Source organism: Leopardus geoffroyi, chromosome B1, assembly GCF_018350155.1.
Source record: "Leopardus geoffroyi isolate Oge1 chromosome B1, O.geoffroyi_Oge1_pat1.0, whole genome shotgun sequence".
Taxonomy (NCBI): domain Eukaryota; kingdom Metazoa; phylum Chordata; class Mammalia; order Carnivora; family Felidae; genus Leopardus; species Leopardus geoffroyi.
In genome coordinates, this window is record NC_059327.1 from 115,266,532 (window position 1) to 115,293,460 (window position 26,929).

Here is a 26,929-nt window from a genome sequence, read left to right on the forward strand (position 1 = left end):
GGTTATCAACAGGATGTCCCTGATTTTCCAGTCTGTAAAGATTTAATGGCTTGATTCCTAAATTCCATTTTAGGAATTGGGTGGGTGGGGGAGGCATGTGGAGGGAGAGTTACTTTTCTAATGCTGAAAAGGTGTTATGTGCATGCATTTTCATTTTTGTGAGGTATCCGTTGACTGTAGGAAATTGTGGTTGTCCTATCTCACAAAATACTAAATCCATTTTTGTGAAGGATAAATAAATGCATGAGAGTGCTGAAAGTCCCATGTATTATGGAACGTGAATGTGTGCAGCTAATAGCTACATCCTTGGTTTAAGACATTTGGATGAGGTTAACCAGTCGAATTTTGGAGGAAACATACAGTTGGAGGTAGCGATTTCTCTTTGCTGTGGAAGTTATCCATGCATGAGTAAATGACTCCTTAATAGAAACTGTTTCTGTGTAAATGAGCAGATGCCCTACGTGGGGGACAGTAGGAGCATATTGCCACCTGGATGCCAGTGTGTTTATTTAATTAGTCGGTGCTTCGCACCAGGATCTGCAGCGTAAGTAGGATGTCTGTTAGGATATACATCTGTTCTCCCTGTAAGCACTTCTCTAAGAGTTCCAACCACCTAAAGGGACATTACTTCTTGAGATCTGAGCCTAATTATAGGAGCCATAGACTCCCAAATTTTAATTATAAACTTTGACCCTCTCTGGGGTCTTTGATAATTTTGTCTTCTCATTTATATTATTCATGTTTCTAGAGTAGTGCAACACAGGCTTACAGTCTCTTATCCAGAATCTTTCGGGTCATGTATTACCTAATTCCCCTGGGATATAAAGCACATTAATATTTCTGTAGTGAATGACTCTTCACACCGAGTGGGATCAGTAGAGCCCGTAACTAATTTCATGTCAGTTTTGATCGGGTTTTACGACTAAATTAGTTTTAAAAGCTCGGCGTTTGGGGTTTTTGATTTTTCACAGGGATGTGTTACCTAATTGTAATTTCACAAAATGTACATATGTCCTGTTGTATGCCTTAAACTCACACAGTGTCGTATGTCAATTATATCTTAATAAAGCTGGGAAAAATTGGATTTCAGGTTTTTGGATAAGCAGATATGGGGTCTGTTGCACGAAAACATTTAGAATCTGTTGATGTATTTTTATTTTGAAAGTAATTTTGAGGGGCATCTGGGTGGTTCAGTTGGTTGGGCATGTGATTTTGGCTCAGGTCATGATCTCGTGGTTCATGAGTTCAAGTCCCACATTCAGTTTGCTGTTGTCACCGCAGAGCCTGCTTTGGATCTTCTGTCCCCCACCCCACCACCCCCCACCCTCTGCTCCTTCCCCGCTTGTGTGCGCTCTCTCTCCCTCAAAAGTAAATAAACCTAAAAAAATAATAATAATTTTGAGGATCTGTATAGTCTGATATTTTATATATTTTTAGCTTATTTATAGTTTCTTGATAACTGAAGTTACTAATTTAATTCAGAGACATTAAATTTTATAAGTGTTTTAGGATGCTTTTCATGGTGGAAAATAATCCCTTTTTTCTCCTGATTTTTCTATAGATTCTCTGCTCAGCATCTGTTCTGGTTTCTTACTAAAGCAGCATCATGTTCTAATATTGTCTGTTAGTCTGGTTTTCCGAGGTTTCCTGCAATTATTTAATCTACACTGTTTCTTTCCTAAATACAGTGCTAACTAGAATTTTTTTCTGCTGGCGTTCCATCTTACTGTAGGGCCTGACACGGTATAAAGGCTCAGTAAGAATAGGTATGCATGGATTTGGGGGCTGGAGATGCCCAGGAATAATACTTGATCTCTGAGTTGTTCATTTTGCAGCCTTGGACATGTTACTAAAACTCTCTAAGTTACCAGTGTACTTATTTATAAAACAGGAATAGTAACTGATCAATGTGCTGTATGTATAAAATGGGATAATATTTATAAAACACTTTGTGCAGTGACTAGCATATTAGGAAGAGCTCAGTAATTGGTACCTGTTTTGATCTTCTCTGACCCTGGTAAAGGACTTCATGAAATGTTTTCCAGTGCCTTACCACCTTTGGTTCCTTAAAATAATACTCGCTGAGAGAGTGGAGAGGCAGAAGCAAATCAAGCTCTTTGGTCTCTTTTTAAAAGCAAATTTTGGGACCCTGGGCTTGACAGGCAGGAGCAAGAGGGGCAATCTGGGCCATGGTGGATTTACTCCCACCCACCATGGGAGAATTTCCCCTCCCCAATCTTCCCACTCGGCAAGGCTGGGCTCAACCAGGACAGCATTATTTATAAATAAAATTAGTTTGGTTGCTTATGGTTCTGAACAAATACATCTCTTACATTTGAGTTGTATTAGTTCGAAGACTCAGCTGAGATTCCTTGTGAAAAAGGGGACCTTTGGAAAAACTTGTAATTTGAATGTCAGATCTCAGTTTCTTGATTTGCAGAAGGAAGGATTTGGATTCCACAGTCAAAACTCCCTTTCAACTCTGAGGATTGTGTGAGAGTCATTCTAAGTTGTGTATAATTACAAGTTGGAGAATTAAACATCTAAGTAGAATTTGTAATTTTTGCATTGTACATCAGAAATGTGACTCTTGTCAGGACTGAATACCATACAGAGTAATAGATATTGGTAGAAGCATTTAGAGTACTAGTTGCACCATTAAGATAGAAAGCCATTAGAACCAGAATCTAATGATGGGAAGGATGAACCTCCTTTTTCATTTGTCTCTCTAGATTTTCCAGTCACTTGAAGAGTTTAAAATGATGCCTACTGCTGAGAAATCAGGAGGCAAGCCACTATGATTTGGGAATTTCAAGAAAATAGATTAATATTTGAGTGATTAACATACAAAGAAGAGAGGGGTATTTTAACATGCAATTCATGAGATGAATGAAGGTAGTCTTTTTACCCAACAAAAGTAGATCACGGATTTGACTTTCTAAAGAATTTTTGTGTACTATTAAAATAAGTACGTTTTAGATAGTCTGGAAAACAAAATTTGCACATTTATGTAAGAAAATCATTTCTGTGCCTAATGTTCTTTTATAAACCAGTTGAGTATTTCAGTTTTGCTATATGGAATGTTGACTTTGATAAAATTTATTACACTTCTCTAAAAGCAAATGTCGGTATAAACATATAAAGAAATCGGTCATTTAAGTTGGCCATATATTGTTCTACTTATTATTCTCAATATTCTTAATAAGAAAAGTTGAACATATATACTTAATCTGGTAGGCTTCTGGGATAGTGGGATTTCTCAACTGGGGCAGGAGAGGATGGTGTAGGTAGGAGTTGTGGTATTATAAGAGGTGGTATTTCTAGTTATATATTTTTATAATGTAATTTTATTTTTTTATTATTTTTTATTATTTTTTAAGTGTTTATTTTTGAGAGAGAGCAAGAGCGAGCGAGCAGGGGAGGGACAGAGAGAGAGAGGGAGACTCAGAATCCAAAGCAGAGCTGTCCGTGCAGAGCCCTATGTGGGGCTCAAACCCACGAGCCATGAGATCATGATCTGAGCTGAAGCTGGACGCTCAACCAACAGAGCCATTCAGGCACCCCGATAACATAATTTTAAATTTGGAAAGTTTGTTCATTTTTTGTTTCAGAAACTACTGAAAATAAAATTTACCAAAATCTTTGCCAGGTTTGAGAGTAGGGGGATAGGTGATGGCTGCTATTTTTCTAATGGAGTCAGGGAACAAATGGACTTTATGTTTGTCAAAAGGGATGTCAATTAAAAATGGGTAAGAGAAAAATAAATGGATATGTGACACTTTTCTGGGTAAGATGGACATATTGGGATGAGCAGTATGGGACAAGAGCAATTCTAAGATATTTACATTATAAATATTGTGTATGGGAGAGAGAGAAGATGGCGGAGTACGAGGACGCTGGGCTCACCGCGTCCTGCTGATCACTTAGATTCCACCCACATCTGCCTAAATATAAATTGTGTGTATGGAGATGTATAATTTGGGTTTGTGTCCATCAATAATCTTTTGGTTCATTAGTCACACGATATCTTAATAAATCTATGAGGGTGGCAAGGAGCAGCCATTATAGGATTAATATTTGCATAGATAAATGTAATATGAGTCCATTATAATTTGAATTATGAACTACTTCCCTATTCACACTATTGAACAGCAAAACTTAATTCTGACTTGGATTACAATATAGAAATTAAAGATTTGAATAAACCTTAGCCCCCACAATGTACTTTGGGAGGAAATTCCAAGCAAATATCTATTTTACCTACAGTTATTGATTCTAAGTAGTCCATAGTCTATGTAAAATTTTGATAAGAGACTTCTCAAACCTTATTTGAAAATGAAGTGAGATAATTGTTGGACCTCAATATTAGGTAGAATTTGAACAGGAGAAGTTTAAAGAATTACTAGACTTCAATAGAAGAGTAATTATGAAAATGTAAAGTGAACTCTGAAGGGTACCCTAGGGTTGAGGGAGATTACAAAAGTAGAGATAAACTTAGAAAAGAAATCCCCCTCCCTAAAGCTGGGCTTCAGACCTCATTGAAAAAGGCATGGTTTAGGGGTGCCTGGGTGGCTCAGTTGGTTGAGTGTCCAACTTGTGGTTTTGGCACAGGTCATGATCTCCCGGTTCGTGGGATTGAGCCCTGCGTTGGGATCCACGCAGACAGCACAGAGCCTGCTTGGGATTCTCTATCCCTCTCTCTCTGCCCTCCCAGCCCCCATAAATAAGTAAAGAGAAAGCATGGTTTCATCCCACCACATGGTGGAGAAATTCAGTAGACTGTCTGGACCATAACTGGTTCACAGAAACCAGAAAGCAGGAAACAACCCTCTGATGAACAGGCTAGCTGAGGCTGACAAACCAGTGCTGAGTGGGTCAGGACTTTGGGAGGGAGCCCTCTTGCTGCCAGAGCAGTGCACAGAGTGTGATAGCTGTGTTGAGGTGGATGCAGGAAATAACCTTCTGGGGCACGGGTGAGCACAGGCTGGTGGGTGGGTGAATGGCAGGACTCAGAAAGCTACTGCTGCTGAGAGGCTTGGAATGCACCAGTGTCTGCACTAGGAGGGCAGCAATGAGGTGGTCATTGGGCTCAGGCTAGGGCTTGAGGTCGTTGAAGGCTTGTGTACTTTGGGCTTGCCCATGGGCCCGAGTGCCACCCATATCCTCCATACACAGGCCACTTGGACAACCCCTTCCTACTACAATGTCTCTGATACCCTCTACTGATAAAACTAAGCATTTCTTTTTTACAGTGAGCATAGTGTTAAAAGAGTTCAATCTGTTGTCTCAGAACAAGTACTGAAGGGTGAATTTGGAGTTGAGAGACAACTGATTGACAATTGGCACAAAAAGCTAGAGTGACATGCCCAAAAACATTAAAAACAAACTTCAGAAGGGACGCCTGGGTGGCTCAGTTGGTTAAGCATCCGACTCTTAATTTCAGCTCCAGTCATGATCTCACAATTCATGGGATCCAAGTCCTGCATCGGGCTCTGCACTGACAGTGAGACCCTGCTGAGGATTCTCTCTCCCTCTCTGTCTGTCCCTCCCCAGCTTGTGCATTCTCTCAAAATAAATGAACATTAAAAAAAAGCCTCAAAAAAATGAGAAGTGCCAGTAAATTACCTGTGGGCTAGAATGAAGCTATTGACACTTTAAAGGAAAACCACACAATTCAGACCTCTTAGAAGAAATCATGTGCTAGTCCACCTTGCAGTAACAAATTGTTTAAAATATGAAGAAGCAGAAAGGGGTGATCTATAATTCAGAATAAAACTGTCACTAGAAACATACCTTGAGATGATGCTGATGTAAGAATTAGCAGTTAAGAGCATTAAAACTTCTTAAAGCAAATATGGTCTAATGGATAAGAAATCTCAAAAAAAAAAAAAAAAGGAAACTATATAAAAAAAGAATCAAATGGAAATTCAAAGACTGAAGTAGATATGAAATGAAAACATTTGTTGTATGGAGTTAAATGCAGACTAGAGGTGGCAGAATAAAAGGTCAATGAGCTAGAAGTCACTCAAAGTTACCTGAGAAAAGAAAAAGGGAATTAGATGGGGAAAAAAATGAGCAGAGCCTCTGTGACTTGTGGGCAGTATCCAGCCATCTTACAAATGTGTAATTGGAGTTCTGAAAAGAGGAGAGAGAGAAAAAAATGTGGCAGAAAAGGTGTGAGGTTTTTTCGTGTTGTTGTTGTTGTTGTTTTTGTTGTTGTTGTTGTTGTTGTTGTTGTTGTTGTTTAAAGTAGGCTTCATGCCCACTGCTGGGCTGGACCTCACTCTGAGATCAAGACCTAGCCGAGATCAAGAGTCCAGATGCTTAACCGACTGAGCCACCTGGGTGCCCGTGGCAGAAAAGGTTTTTGAAAAAATGGTTAAAAGTTTTCCAAAATTGATGGAAAACATTAGCCTACAAATTCAAGAAGCCTAATAAATCTTAGGATAAATCCAAAGAAAACCACACTTAGGGACAAGCAGTCAACCTGCTGAAAATTAATGATATAAAGAGGAGCCTTAAAAGCAAAGTGATGGGGGCAAGGAGGTCTGACTTCTCAGGAGCAATACGAAGTAGAAACAATGCAGTGACGTCTTTAAGAGAAAAACAGAAAGCCTGTTAATCTATAGGATTCTGTATTCAAACAAAAATAAAGATGAAGTAAAGATACTTTCAGGTAAGAGTTGAGGATTTTATTTGGAAAAAGTTTTTCAGAAGTCTTCCAGCAGACTTCCCCAGAGGTTGCATTATATGCTCAGATGCCCACGCTGTATGGCAAGGAAGGGCTTGGCGTTTTCATCTTCTAGAATGAGGTTTTTGTCATCAAGAAATAGATAAGGGCAAAGAGAAATCAGTTATTGTATAGGCAACCAGCACTATTTGCCACATAGGAGTTAAATTACTTTTGTAATCAGGAAAAAAGCCAATCTGTGTTTGGCACACGGATGCAAGTAAAGCAGAAAATAAGTCATTTGCTGTTAGGTTGGCCGTTTATGGATCCTTAGAAGGCTCTGTAGGAAACCTGTAGACCTCATCTTATATTTCTTCTTCGGTATGCATTCAGTATTCCAAACATGCTTGCCACTGGGCATAAGAACGCAATAATACACTTTGACCTCGGTGTGCTAGAGAGAGACCCAGGCAGCTCTCACTGGGTTTTAGTGACCACCTTCTAGGCAGCATGTCCTCTTTGTCAGAGAGCAAATGAATTTTCTTTAGAAACTGGCTAGGAAGCAATTAAATGCAACTGGGATTGTCATGGACTGTTTCACAGAGTAATAGCAGCGGTGTTTGCGATTGTCCTTTGTTGAGGGTCAGGTGCTGTCTTGAGTGCTTTCAAATCTCCCATCAATTTATGTGTTAAACATTATCTTTCCCATTTTTATACTTTTTTTTTTTTTTTGAGATAGTGTGAATGGGGAAGGGTCAGAGAGAGTGAGGGAGACACAGAATCTGAAGCAGGCTCCAGGCTCTGAGCTGTCAGCACAGGGGCCAGCGCGGGACTTTCACTCATGAGTGAGATCGTGACCTGAGCCCAAGTCAGACGCTTAACTAACTGAGTCCCCCAGCGACCCTCTCATTTTTATAAATGGAAATTGAGGCTTCTATTAGGAAATCAACTAAGGACATTGCATCGTTAAGAGGCAAAACTATGGTTTAAATCTAGGACAGCCTGATTCTAAAGCCTGTGTTCCTAAACCGGATATAGGATGGCTGTGGGCGGACTTGGATTCTCTTGACTGAAAAATATTGTACCTTTTCAGTGGGTTGTAAATTGATTCACACCAGTCATTCTTGGAAGTGTTACATGTGATTTGCTCATTCCTGGTTGTTATAATGCTAAAAGTATTCTCATAGGGAAACCATTCACTAGAATATAAATTGAAATCATTCAGGTTATTTGCAGGACAGTGTTGACTCTGTCTATGCTTGTTGTATTTACATTTAATTTACTCATTTAACCTCTAGAAGAACTCGAAGAGGCAATTCAATTTTCTGGTTATTTTATAAGACAAAATTAGAACTGGCCACTGCCACCGATATGCTTTGTGATTCAGTAAGGTACTGATTTTTCTGGGTTTGGTTTCCTCTCCTTTTAAAAGGGCAGAGGGGGTTGGATTAAATGATCTGAGCTTCCTTACATATTAAAATTAAGCTATACATTCCTTGTTCATAAACCATTTGGTACCTGAATGATTCAAGTACCTAGACATAAACACTTAATGAGCAAAGTAAGTTCACCTAAATTCAGAGAATGTAGATTGGTCTTTTAATTTAACTCTGTAAGCAGTAGCTAATTTGCATGAGGCTGAAATGATTTTCCATTTAACTGAAGTTGCAAAATGGTTCATTGATGATTTGATTCTGACTGACCCTTTGATAAAAATTCTGAGTCTGAACTAGTTGCATCTACAGTGAAGGGGCAGAGAGGAGTGAGCAGTATTTTCATGAAGGACTGAATCAGGGTGGTTGGAGGAAGAGGTGGTGTCTATGAGGAACACAAGTCTTTTATCGTTGTGTTTTGTCATCTTGTTCGTACAGAACTATTACAGCTTGTTGCAAACAGTAGTAATGCTGAATAGTAGAAGAGATATAGGACCTTGGGGTCCTCTTTATTTAGCTAGCATATGGGGAAAGAGAACTAGAATAGTGCACAGGCAGCTTTTGAATGGTCCTTGTTTGGAAGTGGTACACATCACTCTGGGTCTCTTGGTTGTTGTTGTTTTTTTTTTTTTTTTTTTTTTTTTTAAGTTTATATCTTTTGAGACAGAGAGAGAGGGAGAGAGAATCCCAAGTAAGCTCTGCATTCTCAGCGCAGAGCCCGATGTAGGTCTTGAACTCATGAACTGTGAGATCATGACCTGAGCTGAAATCAAGAGCCAGACGCTTAACTGACTGCGCCACCCAGGTACCCTGGCTCTTATTTTTTGGACCAAATCTCTGCCACATGACCACACTGCAAGATATACTGAGGGTTATATTAAACTGTGTGCTCAGGAAGGATAGTATAAGGTACATAGAAATACAGGTAGTTGGGAAAGTAAGTGAGTGAAAAAAAATCAAGATAGTTTTTACTATAGGAAAAACAAACAGTTGTACAAGGAGGGGGATGAAATAAAGATGATAATGGGTGACATTTACTGTGTACTTTATACCAGGTACTATTCTAAGTTTTTACATTTCCCCATATTACTTTTCTTAAAAACTCTGAGATAAATACAGTTGTAATTACCATTTTACAAATGAATTTCACCAACAGTGATGATATCACCATATTTATTGGATAAATGGGGTAGGGAATAAGGACAGTGGAGTGAGTCAAGCATCATCACAGTAGGAAATAGAAATAACATAGAAGTAATATAATATCTAAAATTAAATAGATCAGCAGTATACACATGCCATTTAGAAACACAGAGGTAGGGGCTCCTGGCTGGCTTGGAGCATGCAACTCTTGATCTCGGGGTTAGGAGTTCGAGCCCAGTGTTGGGTGTAGAGATTACTTAAAAATGAAACCTTAGAAACACAGAGGTAAATATCAGTAAGCTTAAAAAGCTAGAACTCCTCAGGGTGATCATTTCAGGTACAGGGTCTGGGATTGTCCTTGTGCTATTGCACTTTCTAAACTGTTTCAATAAAAGTATGTCTTGGTATCAAAGTATTGAGAGATCAAAGGACAATGATGTGTGGGTGGTCATCATTTTTATCTTATTTTCAGATAGAGCAGAAATGGTTTTGTAAATCATTAAGTAGTGGAGCCTAACACTGAAAGGGAGCCAAGGCCAGATTTCTTTTTTCTTTTCCTTTTTCTTTTTCTTATTTGTTTGTTTGTTTGTTTATGAGAGAGAGAGTGTGCATGTGTGTGTGCATGTGCACGTGGGAGACAGGCAGAGGGAGGGGGCAGAAAGAATCCCAAGCAGCCTCCACGCCCAGCATGGAGCCCGACACAGGTCTTGATCAATCCACAACTGTGAGATCGTGACCTGAGCCAAAATCAGGAGTCAGACACTCAACCAGCTGAGCCACTCAAGTGCCCAGGAGCTGAGAACAGATTTCTAGACTGGGTTTCCTCTGCACTTTCTTGATAAGTCACTTAACCTTTGGGCGCTCATTTCTTCAAATGTTAGTGAGAATGATGATCTCTTACATGGCTAAAATGGTTTTTAAAATTACTTTAGCTTCTAAAGTTCCATGTTTTCTGGGTGTTAAACTAATTTTGTTTTTAAACAAGCACTACTGTGAATGCATCAGAGCTTCAGAGCTGGTTTTGGATGCAGCATGGCTGTGTGGTCACAACCAACCCTTGCTATTATTCTTACCTAGCATCTTTGGTAGTAGTCACTTGGCTGTAGGGTTTCTCAGTACCAGTTTATGTAAGTATTCATATAATTGAAATCCAATAGCTTTTTAAAAACCTATTCAAGTGTAACAAAGAAGAGTGTGTACCTTACAAGCTCTGAATTTGGAATATACAGCTCAGTGACTATAGTTGATAATACTATACTGTATGTATGAAATTTGATGAGAGTATATCTTAATTGTTTTCATCACAAACACACTCCAAGGTGATAGATGTGTCCATTAACTTGGTTGTGATCAGTATTTGGCAGTATATATGTATATCAAATCATGTTGAATGCTTTAAATATATACCATTTTATTTGTCAATTATACTCAGTAAAACTGGGAAAAAAAAATATCATTATCCCAGAAGCCCCTTCCAGTTTCTTCCCTCGAAGGGTCCACCGCTACCCTGACTTGCAATAGATTAGGTTTTAAACTATATATAAATGGCAGGTAGTGGTTTTTAAAATCGTACATATATATGCATATACATTTACTTGTTTCTTAAGTCAAAAATATTTATAAATACATGTACATAAACGTCTGTACACATTCATACTTTTAGATTTTGCGGGGAGGGCTTGCCAATTTTATTTCTGGCTTCCCAAGAGGACAATATTTAAATTTGTTGAGATTTCCTGCTGATATTGATTGTATAGGTAGTCCAAGTCCTCCCCAACTTATGATGGTGTTATGTCCTGATAAACCCATAAGTTGAAAATACCATTAAGTCAAAAATGCAATTAATACACCTAACCTACTGAACATCCTAGGTTAGCTCAGCCTACTTTAAATGTGCTCAGAACACTTACATGAGCACAGTTGGGCAAAATCATCTAACACAGAGCCTATTTTATAATGAAGTGTTGACTCTCTCATATAATTTATTGAATGCTGTACTGAAAGTGAAAAACAGAATGGTTCTATGGGTACAGGTAAGTGTGTGGGTTGATTGCATGGCCTACTGGTGGCTGGTGAGCCCAGCATCCTGAGAGAGGATCCTACTGCCTATTGCCAGCCTGGGGAAAGATCAGAATTCAAAGTTAAAGGTGTGGTTTCTACTGCATGCATATTACTTTTGAACCATCATAAAGTCAGGGACTGTAAGTTTGAGACCATCTGTATGCACACATTTATTACCCATTTACTACTTCTAAGTATGGGCATAAAAGCATAGTTTCAAGTATGAAAACTTTTATTCTAGGTCCAGTGGCATTGTAGAGCACGGATGGTTGCAGGAGCCAATTTTTACATTGTCGGACGAGACCCCGCTGGCATGCCTCATCCCGAAACAGGGAAGGATCTTTATGAGCCAACTCATGGTGCCAAAGTGCTGACAATGGCCCCTGGGCTCATCACCTTGGAAATAGTTCCCTTTCGAGTTGCAGCCTACAACAAGAAAAAGAAGCGTATGGACTACTATGACTCTGAACAGTAAGTTTTATTGTCACAAATCTATGAAACGCCTTGTGCTCTAAGCTGCTCCCAGGGCTTTAAAGTATTGTCTCAGTTTTATAATAACATCACTTTGTTGTACCAACTTTGTGGTACACATTTCAGAGAAAGGCCAAACCAAGGAAACTAATTTCTCAGTATTCCAGCAGTTAGAAGTAGAAGTAAAAATTGAATCTGGTTTCATGCTTCAGGTTCATATATAAATGGCATGTAGTGGTTCAGTTTTTTTGTTGTAGAGTGTGTAAGGGCAGTATTGACATGACTATTTCTGCCATATCTCCTGTATGTTATGGAGCATGTAGTAGAGATGATTACTCTGGTAAGCCCCAAATATCTTAGTATTGAGAGAATTTATGCAATCACTTATGTGATAGACACTGTCCTAATTGCTTTATAGGCATTAAATTAATCCCTACAACAATCCCATGGTGCTATTATCCCGATTTTATAAATTAGTAGTAAGCTGAGGCATACAAAGTTCGAATAACTTTTATAAGGCCCAGAGCAGTTAAATGGCAGCCCAGCAGTTGAACCCAAGCAGTGTGACTCCAGAGCCTTTGCTCTTGACCACGAAGAGTGTAACTTCTTTCTTCAAAGATCCTAGGAGGAGCAAAACACTAACAAGCTTTTAGTACAAATTATTGGTAGTGTTGAACATGTATCTGTGTCCCTTTAATGAAAAATTGTATTAATTTTTATTTATATATAATAACAATTGTTAGTACATTCTAAATTTATTTTTAAATAAATTTATTTTTGAGAGACAGAGAGCACAAGTGAGGGAGGGACAGAGAGAGAGGGAGACACAGAATTCGAAGCAGGCTGCAGGCTCTGAACTGTCAGCATAGACCCTGACATGGGGCTCGAACCCACAAACCATGAGATCATGACCTGAGCCGAAGTCGGACGCTGAACTGACGGAGTCACCCAGGCGCCCCAGTTGTTAGTACATTCTAAATTTAGAGTGACACGTTAGGGCTCTAGAATAGGAAGTTATGGGTTCTAGCTCTTTCTTTGCTGTGTGACTAGCCTTGTTTCTTCATCTCTAAAATGATGGCAGTAGATGAGTTGATTCCATCTTAGTTCAAAATCTGTAGTTCTTTCCATGATCTGTAGCATCTAGTTATTTTTACATTTTTAGCAGATACTTGTTTTGTTGATTGATGCTTTTTTAGTACAAATTACAATTCATGTGCAGCAAGTAGAATGGAGAAGTACTTTTTTATTTATGTTTTCTTACATTTATCTTTACTGATAGGTACTAATTGAAAATTGTCCATGGTCTAATAACCTTTAATCTGAGAGTGCTCATCCTTTTTTCCATGATACTTTATAGTTAATTCTGTGTACAGGAACAGAGAACACTGATCCTGACCCTGTGTCCTCATTTGGTGTAGCCCATTTTGTAATAATGGGGATGGACAAGAAAGAAAAAGAAACCTTTTAAAGATCAAAACATTCTCTTGTCTCTATAAGTGACATGAAGTTTGGTGTCATTTAATTTCTTTGTGATTAACGGTAAATTGGGTAAAGAAATACTGCTATTTACAGTAGAGTTTGAGAGATTTATTGGCTTTTCACTTAAGGCATAAATACTGCTGGAGAAAAAATGCATAATTTTAGATGATAGGCTTTTCTGAGTGATGAACTGGAGCTAAAATGCAGGAAAATTTTATGAGTCAGTGAACAGAAAGGGCTTATATAACTGATACAGGCAAGTGTAAAAGAACTCCTAAGTACACTTTGGGGCCTAGGTGTGGAATTCAAGACAGGAGCTATTCTAGACTATTATTTTCTGAAAATCTGAAATGTGGTCCAGATTCTAGTATACTTCTGAACCAAACCAAGAGAAGAATTTGCAATAATCCAGACCATTTTTACTTTTATAAAAGATCAGGATTTGCCAACACATAGAAATAGTTTTAAATCGTGGCATGTTTTGTTTTGTTCCAGCCTAAAAATATATAGGCATGTGTATGTTGTTTGTATGTCTATTTATACATGTATGTATGTGTACATACACTTACATAATGTATGTGCACACAGAGCAATGTCACTGTCTCACAAACAGGGCATCTATAAGAGGGGTGTGCTGAGAGTCGCAAATGGGCCCTTCTCTTCCAAAGGGATGCCTCAGAAGCTTTAACAAGAGAATTTTAAGTAAAGGGGCACCTGGGTGGCTCAGTCTGTTAAGCATTCGACTCTTGATTTCGGCTCAGGTCATGATCTCATGGTTTGTGGGTTCTAACCCCACATCAGGCTCTGTGCTGGCAAAAACAGTTTTTAAAAAGAATTAAAAAAATAAAAACAATTTGAGTAAACCTTGAACTATATTGCCACAAAAGGTGATTGAAACTGAAAATATAAATTAAATGTTAAGGAAAGTAAAAAGTTTCCAATACAGTCCTGTCTTTTTGTGGTTAAAATTATCTAGTGCCTCCATTAGAGATTCTAATTTACTTATTTCGGGGAGAGGCCTACACCCCAGCAGTTCTTTTGTAAGCTCCCCAGCTGCAGACCCTTCAGTGTGACTCATGGAGGGTAGCATTGCTTTCTACATATTTGTAAAACATACAGTGTCAGAGACAGAATGCTGGGCTAGGAAACCCTTTACTTCTGATCCAGCATGCAGTTGTTTGTTTAGTTTGTGTACAAGATGTTATGAACATAATCTTCTTCTGAAAGTAACAGTCACTTACAGAGTGAGGAGAGAGAAGTAGAATCATTCTGCCCGTGGCCACATGGTTAAAACTTAGGTGAGTTTCCATGTCCGTGAGTTAAGGAAACAAAACTAAATAGAGTTGGGCTTTTCTTTCTCACTTCTCCTTTACTGATGTTTCATTACTGTGGTTTCTTTGCATGCATGATCAGGTGATTTAATCACCCGCAGGACCTAGAACCCATCTGTATGTAGTTGACAGACGTGCTGGGGGAAGCCCTTGATAACTTTCACGTTTTGTTAAATCTGTGTAGTATTGCTTTAAGTCTCTCTTTTAATCATTCAAAAGCTAAATAATTACATCAGTTCTCATAAGATTTTCCAGTGATGAATTCTATATTAGTTGCATGAGTGGCTCATTTTCTTGGAATTTTTTTGAGTTTACCAAATCTTAATAAATTGTAACTTGGGAAGCCTTAAAACTGCCTTAGTTTTCTGATTTTTTATATTTGTGTTCACATATAATTAAGTTGATGGGAACATGTTGGAAAGTGATTAAAATTTTGTGGAAAGGCGATAGTCTTTGATGTAGTGAGAAAACACAGTTATTAATTATGCACATATGAGGTTGTCTTATGTTTGATTAATGGATGTTATTCAGTGCCAGCTTTTATGTAATTAATGATTTTGCAGCTTTTGATTTAATTAAACACTAGTGTAAGACAAGGCTTAGGGAGAACAAAAACAAACTTTATGAAGATTTCAAGTAAGATATTGATAGGAATAATGATAAAAATCATCTGTTTATACTTAGGAAGCTCAAGTAGGCTCGTATTTGCTATAATAGTGACTCAAGGAAATTTAGTTTTAGGACTACAAGACTGAACTCCATTCTTTCAGATATTACAAACAAACTTTTAGAATTCTCAGTTATTTGTAATGTTTTCTCCTTTATGCAGATCTTCTTAGTATTTGGGTAAAAAAATTCAAAGTTATGGTTCAGATTATTGAAATGGCAACTTAACAAAAAGAGCACACATGAGTAAGAGTGCCTTGTGGAAATGGGTATATGAAGGGACAGGTGGACGAAAATGTTCCAGTCTGGTTATTTCCACATTATCAGTAGAGTGTTTCCATAGCTTTAATGTTGAAGTTGATATTAATTCACATACTGTTAGTGTCATTTAAAAAATATTCTAATTATAGACACTTTTTCATATAGCTTTCCCTTCTTTTATGTGCTTTCCACAGGAAAGCTCATCTTTTCTAGTGGTTTCTGTGCAATGACTTTTAAAGCTATACTTCATTGTTTCCAAGTTGCTAATTGTGTTAGTTTTCTAGTGCTAACACATGACTACAAATTTAGTGGCTTAAAACAATCCTTACTGTCTCACAGTTTTTTGGGTCAGAAGTCTGGGTGGACTGCATTGGATTCTCTGCCCAGGCTGGGCTCTCATTTGAAAGTTCTGGAAAGAATCCATTTCCAAGGTGACCCTTGTTGGCAGAATTCAGTTCCTTGCAGTTGTGGGGCTGAGGTCCCCATTTTCTTGCTGGCTGTTGGCTAAGGATTGCTCTCTGATCCTAGAAGCCATTTTAGATCCTTTCTTCTAGACACCTCCATCCCAGCAACAGAATCTCCTTCATGGTGAATCCTTCTCCCACTCCAAATCTCCCTGACTTTCCCTTCTATTATTTGAGAAAAGTCTTTGCTTTTAAAGGGCTCCAGTAATTTAGGTTAGACCCAGGTAATTTCACTATTTTGCCATACAAATGACCTATAGTGGTAGTAACATTATTTGTCTTCATTCTTTCATAGACCCCTCTTTTGCAGACATTCTAGAGAAGTGAGAAAGTTTTCTAGAAGTAAAATAAAAGTAACTTTTTTCTTTGGAGGTTAATATTAGGAATAATAGATAGGACATCCTAAGGAGATGTTGTGGTATTTTCATTATAAAACCCAGTAGTACTCCTGTCCTGCCTTTTTTAATCAGTTACAACATCTGAAAGAGAGAAGACATTGGTGGGGAGGAGGGTAACCAATATAAAGGTCCCAATCACACTCTATTGTGCTGGAATAGACTATATGGAAGATTTATTTTTTTAATGCCAAGGACGCCAAAGAAGCGTTGAACCAAAGAAGGCCAAAGATCTGCTCCTTCCCTACACCTCAGAGCCCTGACCAGTTTTGACTACTCTTATGAGATAAACGGACATGTGTGATAGGGGAAAAGTAGAAAGAGCAAATGAGACAGTTCTTGGGAAAGAGTTCCCACAGAGCTTAGGGGAGAATAATCTGGGTCTCCCCGGAGAGCAATCCAAGGTGATCTTAACACTCCAGCCTGGTGGAAGGAAAATAGGCCTTAGTCATAAACCTTTGTTCCTAGAAAGTTCCTTTCTGGGTGAGTGGGGTACCCTGATTTTGATGCAATTTGGGGTAACAGATGAATAGGATGCATTCTTCCAGTGGTCAACCAATAAAATCATTATGGAAACATTGAAAAGAAAAATAACACTCAGGCAGTCACCTATTTTATGTGTGTGCTTTGAGTTTTATTCTTTTTCTGTACGTTGATTTAACATAGTTGAGTTTATAATAGATTTTTTTTACCCTGCTTTTAATTATTTACTTTTCATGAGCATCTTTCCATGTTAAGCTCATGTAAGCACGTATTTATTGTAAGCTCTCTGTATACATTCTATTATTCGTTCTGGTACCGTACCATGCCACAAGTCCCAATGGTGTGTGTGCAGCACAGGGCCGAGTGAGGAAGCTTGGGAAGGTTCCCTCTGTGCTGTGGAACAAGACTGGCTGAGAGGCTTCCTCACACAACTTCTGTCCTTAGGTATCACCGAGGGCAGGTAGCATCTGCTTGTCATATCTGGTCCCACCCCTTCTACCCCGTTGTCTCGCACACATGGAGCAGAGTTTTTCCGTATCTGTACTTTCAAATGCTGCTCTACTGAGACCTGGTCATGATCTCCCCTCAGATTGTGGAGCTGTGCCGTGTTGTCACTGGTCTTACTGCAAAGAGTTCCAGGAGGAAAGAGCCACAAATCATCATGTCTGATGTCTTGATTTTTTGTTTTCTCTCTGCTTTGTTTTTTTCCCATGACTTTTGGGGTCTCCTCATTTTTTTTATGCTTTCTGCCCTTTTGGGGTACGACTGGGATTTACTTAGTATAACAATATCAAATCAATTTCTTTCTTAACAACATGCCATTTAGCAGACAGGCTTTCTCAACCTTGGCATTATTGACATTGGGACCAGATAATTGGTTGGGAAGGGGTGCCATCCGCGGCATTCTAGAATGTGTGCCCTGGGGAGGAGGAAGTGAGGTTGCAAAATCACCTCTCTTGAGAATCAGAGGTTTGTAACAATATTGGCATGTTTGGGTACTTATTTTCTTTTTAATTATTTTGTCATTAGTCACAAGTCAAAAATACGGGTTTGTTTTTGTTTTTGTTTTTGTTTTTTACTCCAGAGACTTCTTTTTACTTTTGTATTTGGAGCTGATCTAGATGTTTTGAGAGTAACAGATATCCTGGTTTCTAAGTAAATGAGGATATTCACATGTTTCTTAAAAGTAGAAAGCAAATAACAAGATGAAGAAATCCTGGTGACAGATATAAAGGAAATTACTTAATGTAGTCAAAGCAGTGTCCTTGCCATCTAGCAGTGTCCTGGGTTTACCTAATTTTCTGGTTAACTCATGGATGCCTAAGCTGCTTGAGTTACTAATTTTGAAAACCCTTTGAAAATGTATTATTTCGGTCTCTATAACCTACTGCAACTAAACAGGCTGTATACAGAGAGCAGCACTCAGGGACATCAGCGTGTGCTCAGAAGAGGTCACTACAGTCTGCTGAGAGGAAGTTTTCATACAATGGGATTTCAGCCATGTACCTCATACCAGACAATTTTATTTGGATGATGGGCACCTGAGAGCTTCTGAGTTTAACTTTCAAAAAATTGAGATCCACCATCCACTCTTGAGTAATCAGAGGCTTCTTTCAGAACCAGGTGAAAGTTGATATGCTCTTTCCCAGCACAGAAGCCCCATTTTGGCCATTAAGGTATTTATGGATCCTTTTGAAACCTGTCCATTGGCACTCAGTTCAAAACCTCTGTTTGTCTACACTGTGGTAGATTATAGTCTTCGTGACCCTTTTTGGTAAAGAAAATTGACTTGACTGCAGTGCACTTAGGGACGGTCCTTGAAATTTGTTGGTTTTTTTTTAATGTTTATTTTTGAGAGAAAGCGTGTGCGAGAGTGGGGGAAGGACAGAGAGGGAGGGAGACAGGATCTGAAGTGAGCTCTGTGCTGAGAGGGAGAACCTGACACAGGGCTTGAACTCATAGCTGTGAGATCATGACCTGAGCCCATGTCAAGATGCTTAACCAACTGAGCCACCCAGGCACCCCTAGAAATTTGTTACCTGTCTGAGTGTTTGATAGGAACTGTTCTCTAGCTTTTACTTAAAAGATTGGGGTGTTGGGAGGGAAGTATGATGAATTAAGGATTTTGGTTAGGTAGGTTCTAGATAGTTGAATTTTTTGTGTATTTCAGTTGGTCTTTGGTTTGAAACTAAACATTGTTAAATTTGTCACATACATTGCCAGCCAGTGGTTTTTTTGGTTCTGAGAAAGAAATCCATAAATAACTGTTTATCTGGTTTTGGAGAGATGACTTTTTGACCTCACGCCCAAGAATTCTTAGTGTTTTGATCGACACAGTGTCATATATGAGCTTCTTTCAAGTTGGATGAAAAGTTAGACCCCAAATAGTTCATTTGATTCACTTAGAAGTTACCACTATGATTTTTAGTTCTATCAGAGAAGAAATTCCCCTTTGCTCCTCTGCTTGCTTATCATCTAGTTACCTTTTTTTACAAAGCCCATACTAATTGAATAACGAACCCTCAAAAGGTACACTTGATGGGCCATCTGTTGACCCCAGCTCTTGTCCATTTGAACAACTCATGCTGCTGGTGGCTCTGATGACCACATGTGTGGACTAAGAGACAGCAGATGGTTGTAAAGATTTAAAATCTTCAACAAGTGGCCAAGAGTCATTGTACTTCGGAGTTAGTCAAGATGCTGGCCACATGTAGTTAGTATATCCCACGTGGGACAGGATGCTGGTCCACAGGGTCCCCGCATAGCTTGCTAGATGGCGTGTTTTTCCTTCTCCCTGCCATTCCATCCCTTTTCTTTCTTTAAGAGATGTGGACTGTAAGAAGCTATGACCAAGTGGTTTTGAGAAGGAAAAAAAATCAAACATAGTTGTGTGTTTGTGTGTTGTTGTTGTTGTTGTTGTTTTTCCAGGCACCATGGGAGATTGGTTAACTAGTGTAATTAGATGGCTTATTAGAATTGCTTTGTAGTGAAAGCCCTCAGGGTCATTTATTTGGTAGCCTTTCTGTTGTGGCAGATTCCTGATTACTCCCAGGTAAAGTTGAGAGCTAAATTTAGATTATTCCCCAAATGCCTGAGTTTTTACTTGACTCAGTTATTTCTGTAAGGTCATGTCTAATTAAAGATGAATTGTGAAAAATATGATTTGATTCTAGATAATGTGACTCTTGTACGAAGTCCTTGCACCTGACTTCTTATAAAAAGTAAAATCCTTATGTGACAGTACAAGTATGAGGCAGAGGAAAATAAATGTGTTTTCTGTAGCCAGGGTGGAGTGGAACCGCCACCATGTGGGAACAGAAACTCCCATTTCATGTGATGAAGAAATGCTTGTGGCATGCGGGGCAGATGGAGTGTGAAATAGAGTCAGGAAAAGAGGTACCCAGGGACCTTGGTTTTAAAATGCAATTTCAGAAAGAATGCAAGCAGACTTCTGGATTCCAGACAGTTTGGCATTCTAGGGGAAAGAAAGGGCTGTAATTGGTCTGGCGTTTTTCCTTTAATCAAATAGTCAAGACAGTCATCCAGAAAGCTGTACTCTCACTTCGTTCTCATTGCCATCACGAGCAAGCACTTTATGCATGGGACACAAGATTTCCTTTGTTGAAATCAAAGTTTAAGATTTACGTGGCCATAAATCTCCAGGGTCATAATTTTCCTTAGTGAAGCTTATATAGGGAGCTGATCAGTGAACCTTCTGAGGACCTGCAACATTCAACCAGTGTTTTGTCAGGTAGATTCTAACTAAACTAACTGATTTTACATCAGATTGGAGTGAGGATGTTTAGATACAATTGGAAAGCTCTCTGGACCCCTCCACCCTCTTGGCTTCCTCTCTGACCTCAGGTGGAACCTGGCTGGCCTGGAGAGAAAGTCCGTAGTGTTGACGGATTCTATTATTAATCCATTCCCACACAGCTTCTTGTTCTCCTTGAGGGCAGTCTCAACATCTTTATTGAGAAGGTTGGGAGTGTGCTGCATTAACTGCCTCGTCTTTTTCTCACCCCAAACCATCCCTGTTTCTACCTTCCTTCACTCCTGCTGCTCCTCCGTGTCAAAGCCCCACTTCCTGTGTTCTTCATGTCAGACTTTTCTTCTTCATGTTTCATTTTCTCCTGGCTTTCATCTTCCTTCCTTTTCTCAGTCTTGCCGTTTATTTTCTTCCACCTATACACTTGCTGAAACCTCCCATTTCCTTTAAAAAAAAAAAAAAAAACTCATCTCTTTTTCCACTCTGTATCTCTGCCAGCTTACCACCACATCTCTTTCCTTTGCCATCTACTAAAACTCTTCAGTTAAGAAGATTTAAATTCCAATTTGTAAATCCAGTAGTTATTTTTTCCCCCTCATGGTCCTTTTCTCAGCCTCTCTGTGGCCTTAACACATTAGGATTTCTCTTCTCCTGTGACCTCCATATCACCTTGGTTTTCTTCCTACTCCTTTGACAAATGCTTTTCCTTCTGCTGAGTCATCTTTTTTTGGAGAGCTTACCTGTTTTCTCTAACACAGTCTTCATTTTAGTGTTGATAAATTTACAAATTATGTTTCTAACCCCAACCTTACTGAATTTTTTGGAATCTTGTCTCCCAGTCTTGCTTCTTGTCTAGGCCCATCTCACATGCAGTCAATTTCTTTTCTCCCCTCAGGTTGTCATGTGTATGAGAGAAGGGGGTTGGCTTATTTCCCTGTGGTAACCAGCCCATCTGCATGGGCCAGTTTATTATAGTAGATCTGACTTGTCTGACACATTGAACAGATGATAGAAGTGAGAGAGACCCCTAAATTTAAACTAGTTTGAATCCATCTTTTAAGCAATGTCTGTTAGCCTTTCATTTTTATTGATCATCTCTGAAAATTTATATAGACATTTAAAATATGTTTTACCTAAGCAGATGAGAGCTGTTTATATATTGAGTTGAATGCATAGGTATATCTTCCTGTCTTTCTTGTAGTTGAGGGAATAGGTAGAGCACACAGGGTGACTAGGGGAAGATGTTGCATGCCTGAATTAAAGTAGTCCCTTTCTGCCTAATAGTTAGAGATGCTTTTCCTATGACTGATGAAATGAGTCACACTATTTTGAATGGTTTTTTTTTTTTTTTTTTAATGTTTATTTTTGAGAGTGAGAGAGAGAGATAGAATGTGATTGGGCAAGAGGTAGAGAGAGAAGGAGATACAGAATCTGAAGCAGGCTCCAGGCTCTGGGCTGTCAGCACAGAGCATGATGCAGGGCTCAAACTCACGGACCGCGAGATCATAACCTGAGCCGAAGTCAGACGCTCAACCGACTGAGCCACCCAGATGCCCAAGTCATACTATTTTGTATTGATGTCCTATATGTATGATATTCCACAGTAAAATTCTTAGATATGTTTCAAAGGGGGTTGGGGCAATTACTAAAGTCTGAGTATCTCACTCTGGAGTTGGAAAGGCCAGAACGGGGGCCAGCAGCAAATCCTAAGAGGTAAAACTAGATTCAGGACCAAGAGTCATGTTGATCTTAGGAACTAACAATTGTGATCAGGCATAGAGCCAGGCCAGATGATAATTGTGATCAGGCACAGAGCCTGGTGGTGATAAAACCAGTTCCAAGGTTTAGAAGCCCAGTGAGCAGTGGGGTCATTGAGCACGCAGACAGAATCAGAAAAGCAGAAGGAGAGACTGGAAACCAATGCACAGTTTGGATCATGAGGAAATCACAGTATTTCTTTCTTGGTCTGGAGTCCACAATCTGAGGGCTCATAGGTAGACAGTGAGCCAGGTTAGGAAGGTGTATGTGGGTTCCCCTGCCTGAAGTGGAGGTGAGCAAGGTCAGAGAGAAGGTAGATGTGCAGATGATTATGGAAGAGATCGTTGTGAAAGTTATGGAGAAATTTCTAGTGGGAACAACTAGATAAAAGGGAATATACAAGTAGCTTAAATTAACCACAGCAATCAGAAATCCTACATTTCCCTTTTTTTTGCCAGAAGATGAAGAGTAGTGACTCATTTAAGACCAGATATGCACCGTTCTATATTGAACCAGTAAAATTTTTCTATGCATACACTTTTGCATTCTTTTATATTTCACCAAATATTTATTGAGTTCCTAATTAGAAATAGTTTTGAATGTGTTCTGTGTAGCTAGCACCATCCAGATACACTCTTTACTGTTAATGCCTGGTACATAAGTGTGAGTTAATAGCCATTATAACTACTTTGAGACCAATATAGGAAGCATAATGGTATAGCAGGACCTTATTTATCTGCTTTCATCAGGGGCAGTATTGAGGTTTCAGGTTAATTTAAGGTTAAATTTTTAAAAATTACTTAAAATCAAATGGCTGGAGATTATTTTAAATAAACTTTTAACTCGTTATAGAAATTATTTGATTTTTTTGATTTTGATAATTGATAAAAATCATTTTTAGAAAACTACAGAAAACATGAGCAAAATTAATAGCACTGTGGTAATACTGTATGGAGATAACCACTGTAACATTTAGGTAGGGGCGCCTGGGTGGTTCAGTTGGTTGAACTTTCGACTCTTGATTTCAGTTCAGGTCGTGATCCCAGGGTCGTGGGATTAAGTTCTGCGTTGGGCTCTGCACTGAGCATGGAACCTACTTAAGATATTCTCTCCCTCCTTCCCTCCCTCTCTCGCTCTCCCTCCCTCTGTCTTCCCCCCTTCCCCTCTGCTCCACTCCTCTGCTGGAGCTCTCTTCCTCTGTCTCTCTCTCCAAAACAAAACAGTTTGCATATATTTCTCCTTCCTTTGTTCCTTCGTTCCTTCCCTCCTTCCCCCCTTTGAGAGAGAGAGCAAGAGCTTGAGTGGGGAAGGGGCAGAGGAAGAGGGAGAAAGAGAATCGGAAGCAGCCTCCACACTCAGAGCAGAGCCAAACACAGGACTCAAGCTCACAGCTGAGATCATGACCTGAGCTGAAATCAACAGTTGGACAGCTTACCGAGCCACCCAGGCGCCCCTTGGGTGTATTTGTTAATAGCCTTCTCTCCACACCCTCTGTATTTTTAACAGAATTGTAGTTGTATTGCATAGAAAGTTTTGTGTCCTGATTCTTTTACTCAGGGCTAAACCATAATTTATTTAGAAACTTTAACCTTCAGGTCATTTACAGTATTTTACTATCCTAAAACAACTTCCACTTAGCTATCTTTATGCATAACATAAAGATGTTGTACATAGATGCTGTGTGCATCTGATTTTTTCCTTAACATAGGTTCCTAGAAGTGTAATTATTAGTTAGAAAATATACTTGGCATCTCTCTAGAAGCACGTGGCAGTTTATGATTTATGTTCCACAAATAATGAAGTGGGAGGGAACATACAGCTGTTAGCTAGGAGCAAACATAGCCTGTGATCTGGTGACCCGAGTGATCCAGAGCTCTTGCTGGGTCCTGGTCTGCTATCTAGGTTGGTTCTTTTTGTTTGGGGGAAGAGGATAAAATTACTAGTGGACAATCTGTGCCATAGCCATACATGCTCAGTGCTTAATGGTTTAAGGGCCTTTGTGTGTTTTTGAATATAAGAAGATGAGAAAAACTAACAATACTTCGGTGGTATCAGTGGAAGAGTATCATTTATTGCTACTTACCTGTTTTTGCTATTAAAAAATTAGTTTTCTTTTAATGTTCCAGTATACGTTTAACCTTTCAGAGTCAGACTTCCTAAAGAGCTTTCTGCCTGCATAACTAAATTGGATTTAATGGGTTTTTTTGTTTGTTTTTTTTTCATTTTTTTTAATGTTTTATTTATTTTTAAGACAGAGACAGAGCACGAGTGGGGATAGGGCAGAGAGAGAGGAAGACACAGAATCTGAAGCAGGCTCCGGGCTCCGAGCTGTCCGCACAGAGCCCGACGCGGGGCTCAAACTCACGAACTGTGAGATCATGATCTGGGCCAAAGTCGGACGTTCAACCGACTGAACCACCCGGGTGCCCCTGTTTGTTTGTTTTTAATTTCTAGTTCTAAATTAGTAGTTCCCATGGGCTGAGGAAGAGGAAGTGAGGGAGGGAGATGGGTATGGCTATAAAAGGACACCCCAAGGGATCTTCAAGGTTTTGGAACTGTTAATGCATCTTGACTGTGGTGGATATGTGAACCTACATATGTAATAAAATTGTACAGAACTAGGGGTGCCTGGGTGGCTCAGTTGGTTGAGCATCCGACTTTGGCTCAAGTCATGATCTCACAGTCCGTGAGTTCAAGCTCCGTGTCAGGCTCTGTGCTGACAGCTTGGAGCCTGGAGCTTGCTTCGGATTCTGTGTCTCCCCCTCTCTCTGCCCCTCCCCTGCTCATGCTCTGTCTGTCTCTCTCTCAAAAATAAATAAAAACATTAAAAAAAATTTTTTTTAATTGTACAGAACTAAATACACAGAGAATTGAGTACAAGTAAAACTGGGGAAATCTGAATAAGATTGGTAAATTGTATTCATACTGATAACCTGATTGTGATATTATGCTATAGTTTGGCAAGATGCTACCATTGGGGAAAACTGGATAAAGGATAGATGAGAGCTTGCTGTATTATATCTTACAATTACATGTGAATCTTCAGTGATCTCAGTAGATATTTCAATTAAAATTTGTTTCCTAGTTCTAAAAATGGGTATTTTGATAGTATGGTGGTTTTTGTTCAATGACAGATTTGAAATCAGATTGAACATTCATTTACAAGTACAGTACTATGTTTTATCCAGATCTTTTTGTTTCCATTAAGCTTATCTACCATGAACAGAAGAAGAAATGCTTTTTAAAATTTCACTGTCACTGGGGCGCCTGGGTGGTTCATCAGTTGAGAGTCTGACTTTTTGGCTCAGGGCATTCTTGAGGTTTGTGGATTCAAGCCCTGTGTTGGGCTCTGGGCTGACAGCTCAGAGACTAGAGCCTGCTTTGGGTTCTCTCTCTCTCTCTGCCCTTCCCCTGCTTACACTGTCTCCCTCGCTGTCAAAAAAATTAAATAAACATGAAAAAAAATTTTTAAGTTTCACTATCCATAAGATTCTAGAAATGGGATGTAATTTTCTTTCTTACTTTCTTTCTTTCTTTTTTTTTTTTTTTTTTTTTTCTGTTTCAGCCATGAAGACTTTGAATTTATCTCAGGAACACGAATGCGCAAACTTGCCCGAGAAGGCCAGAAACCTCCGGAAGGCTTTATGGCTCCCAAAGCCTGGACTGTGCTGATGGAATACTACAAATCCTTGGAGAAAGCTTAAGCTGTTGACCCTGTCACTCTACCTTTGACACTTAACTGAGTAACGAAGGGACCACGTAGTTCCTGTTGGCATTTTTTTGTGGTGGTGTCTGTCTGGACATGCTTCCTCAACACAGACCACTTTCCTTAACTAGCGTCAGTTTTGGTCTGCCTTACGAGTTTTGTTTTGAACTAGTGTAATACACTGCTGGTTTTAATGTATCTTTTCCACTTATTATAGTTAATATTCTTACAGTGCAATTTTAAAATCTTGTCTTTTTATATTATATTTATGCTTCTGTCTTATGATTTTTTCAAGCTGTTATATTAGTTGTAACCAATAGTATACACATTGAATCTCATTTTTCATCCCTTGGAAAAAGAAAAAGTCCACTAAACAATAAACTTGGCTAGACTTCGTTTGGGGAATTTTACAAGACATCTGTAGCAATTAGGTTTTCTTTTTCTACATTGAAAAATATAAACTGCTTCCTTCCTTCCTTCTTTCCAGGAAGCTATTGATCTCTTAGCTGTTATAATCTATTCTTATGATCTGTGTAAGCCCTGAATGAACTTTCGATCTATTCAATAACATTAAACTTTTTGGCTTCTTATTTATATGATGTTTTTTGTTTTGTTTACACTTAACCTTTCCTTCTTGTGAAAAGTTTCTGACGGAGGAGGGAAAATACAGGCATCTTTCCATTCCTTGAATCTAATAATTAGCTCCTGTTTTTCATAGTGAATTTTTAAATGGAAAAATGATAATGCATCCTGTCCAAAAATTCAACCAGATTCCCCAAATATCTCTAATATTCTTAAACACCCTAAGGTGGTGGTACTAGCCATAGAGCTAGGGAGAT

The 26,929-nt window shown here is 39.0% G+C and overlaps 1 protein-coding gene across 3 annotated transcripts in view; it reads left to right on the forward strand.

Annotated features, from left to right (window-relative positions):
• PAPSS1 (3'-phosphoadenosine 5'-phosphosulfate synthase 1) overlaps positions 1-26,684 on the forward strand; it is a 111,344-nt gene extending 84,660 nt beyond the window's left edge. For all 3 annotated transcript variants that reach the window (XM_045471053.1, XM_045471046.1, XM_045471058.1), the window contains exons 11-12: positions 11,549-11,778; positions 25,950-26,684. In XM_045471053.1, coding sequence (XP_045327009.1) covers positions 11,549-11,778; positions 25,950-26,088 — 369 coding nt within the window. In that variant the 3' untranslated portion in view covers positions 26,089-26,684. The remainder of the gene's footprint in view (positions 1-11,548; positions 11,779-25,949) is intronic.
• The last annotated feature ends 245 nt before the right edge of the window (positions 26,685-26,929 follow it).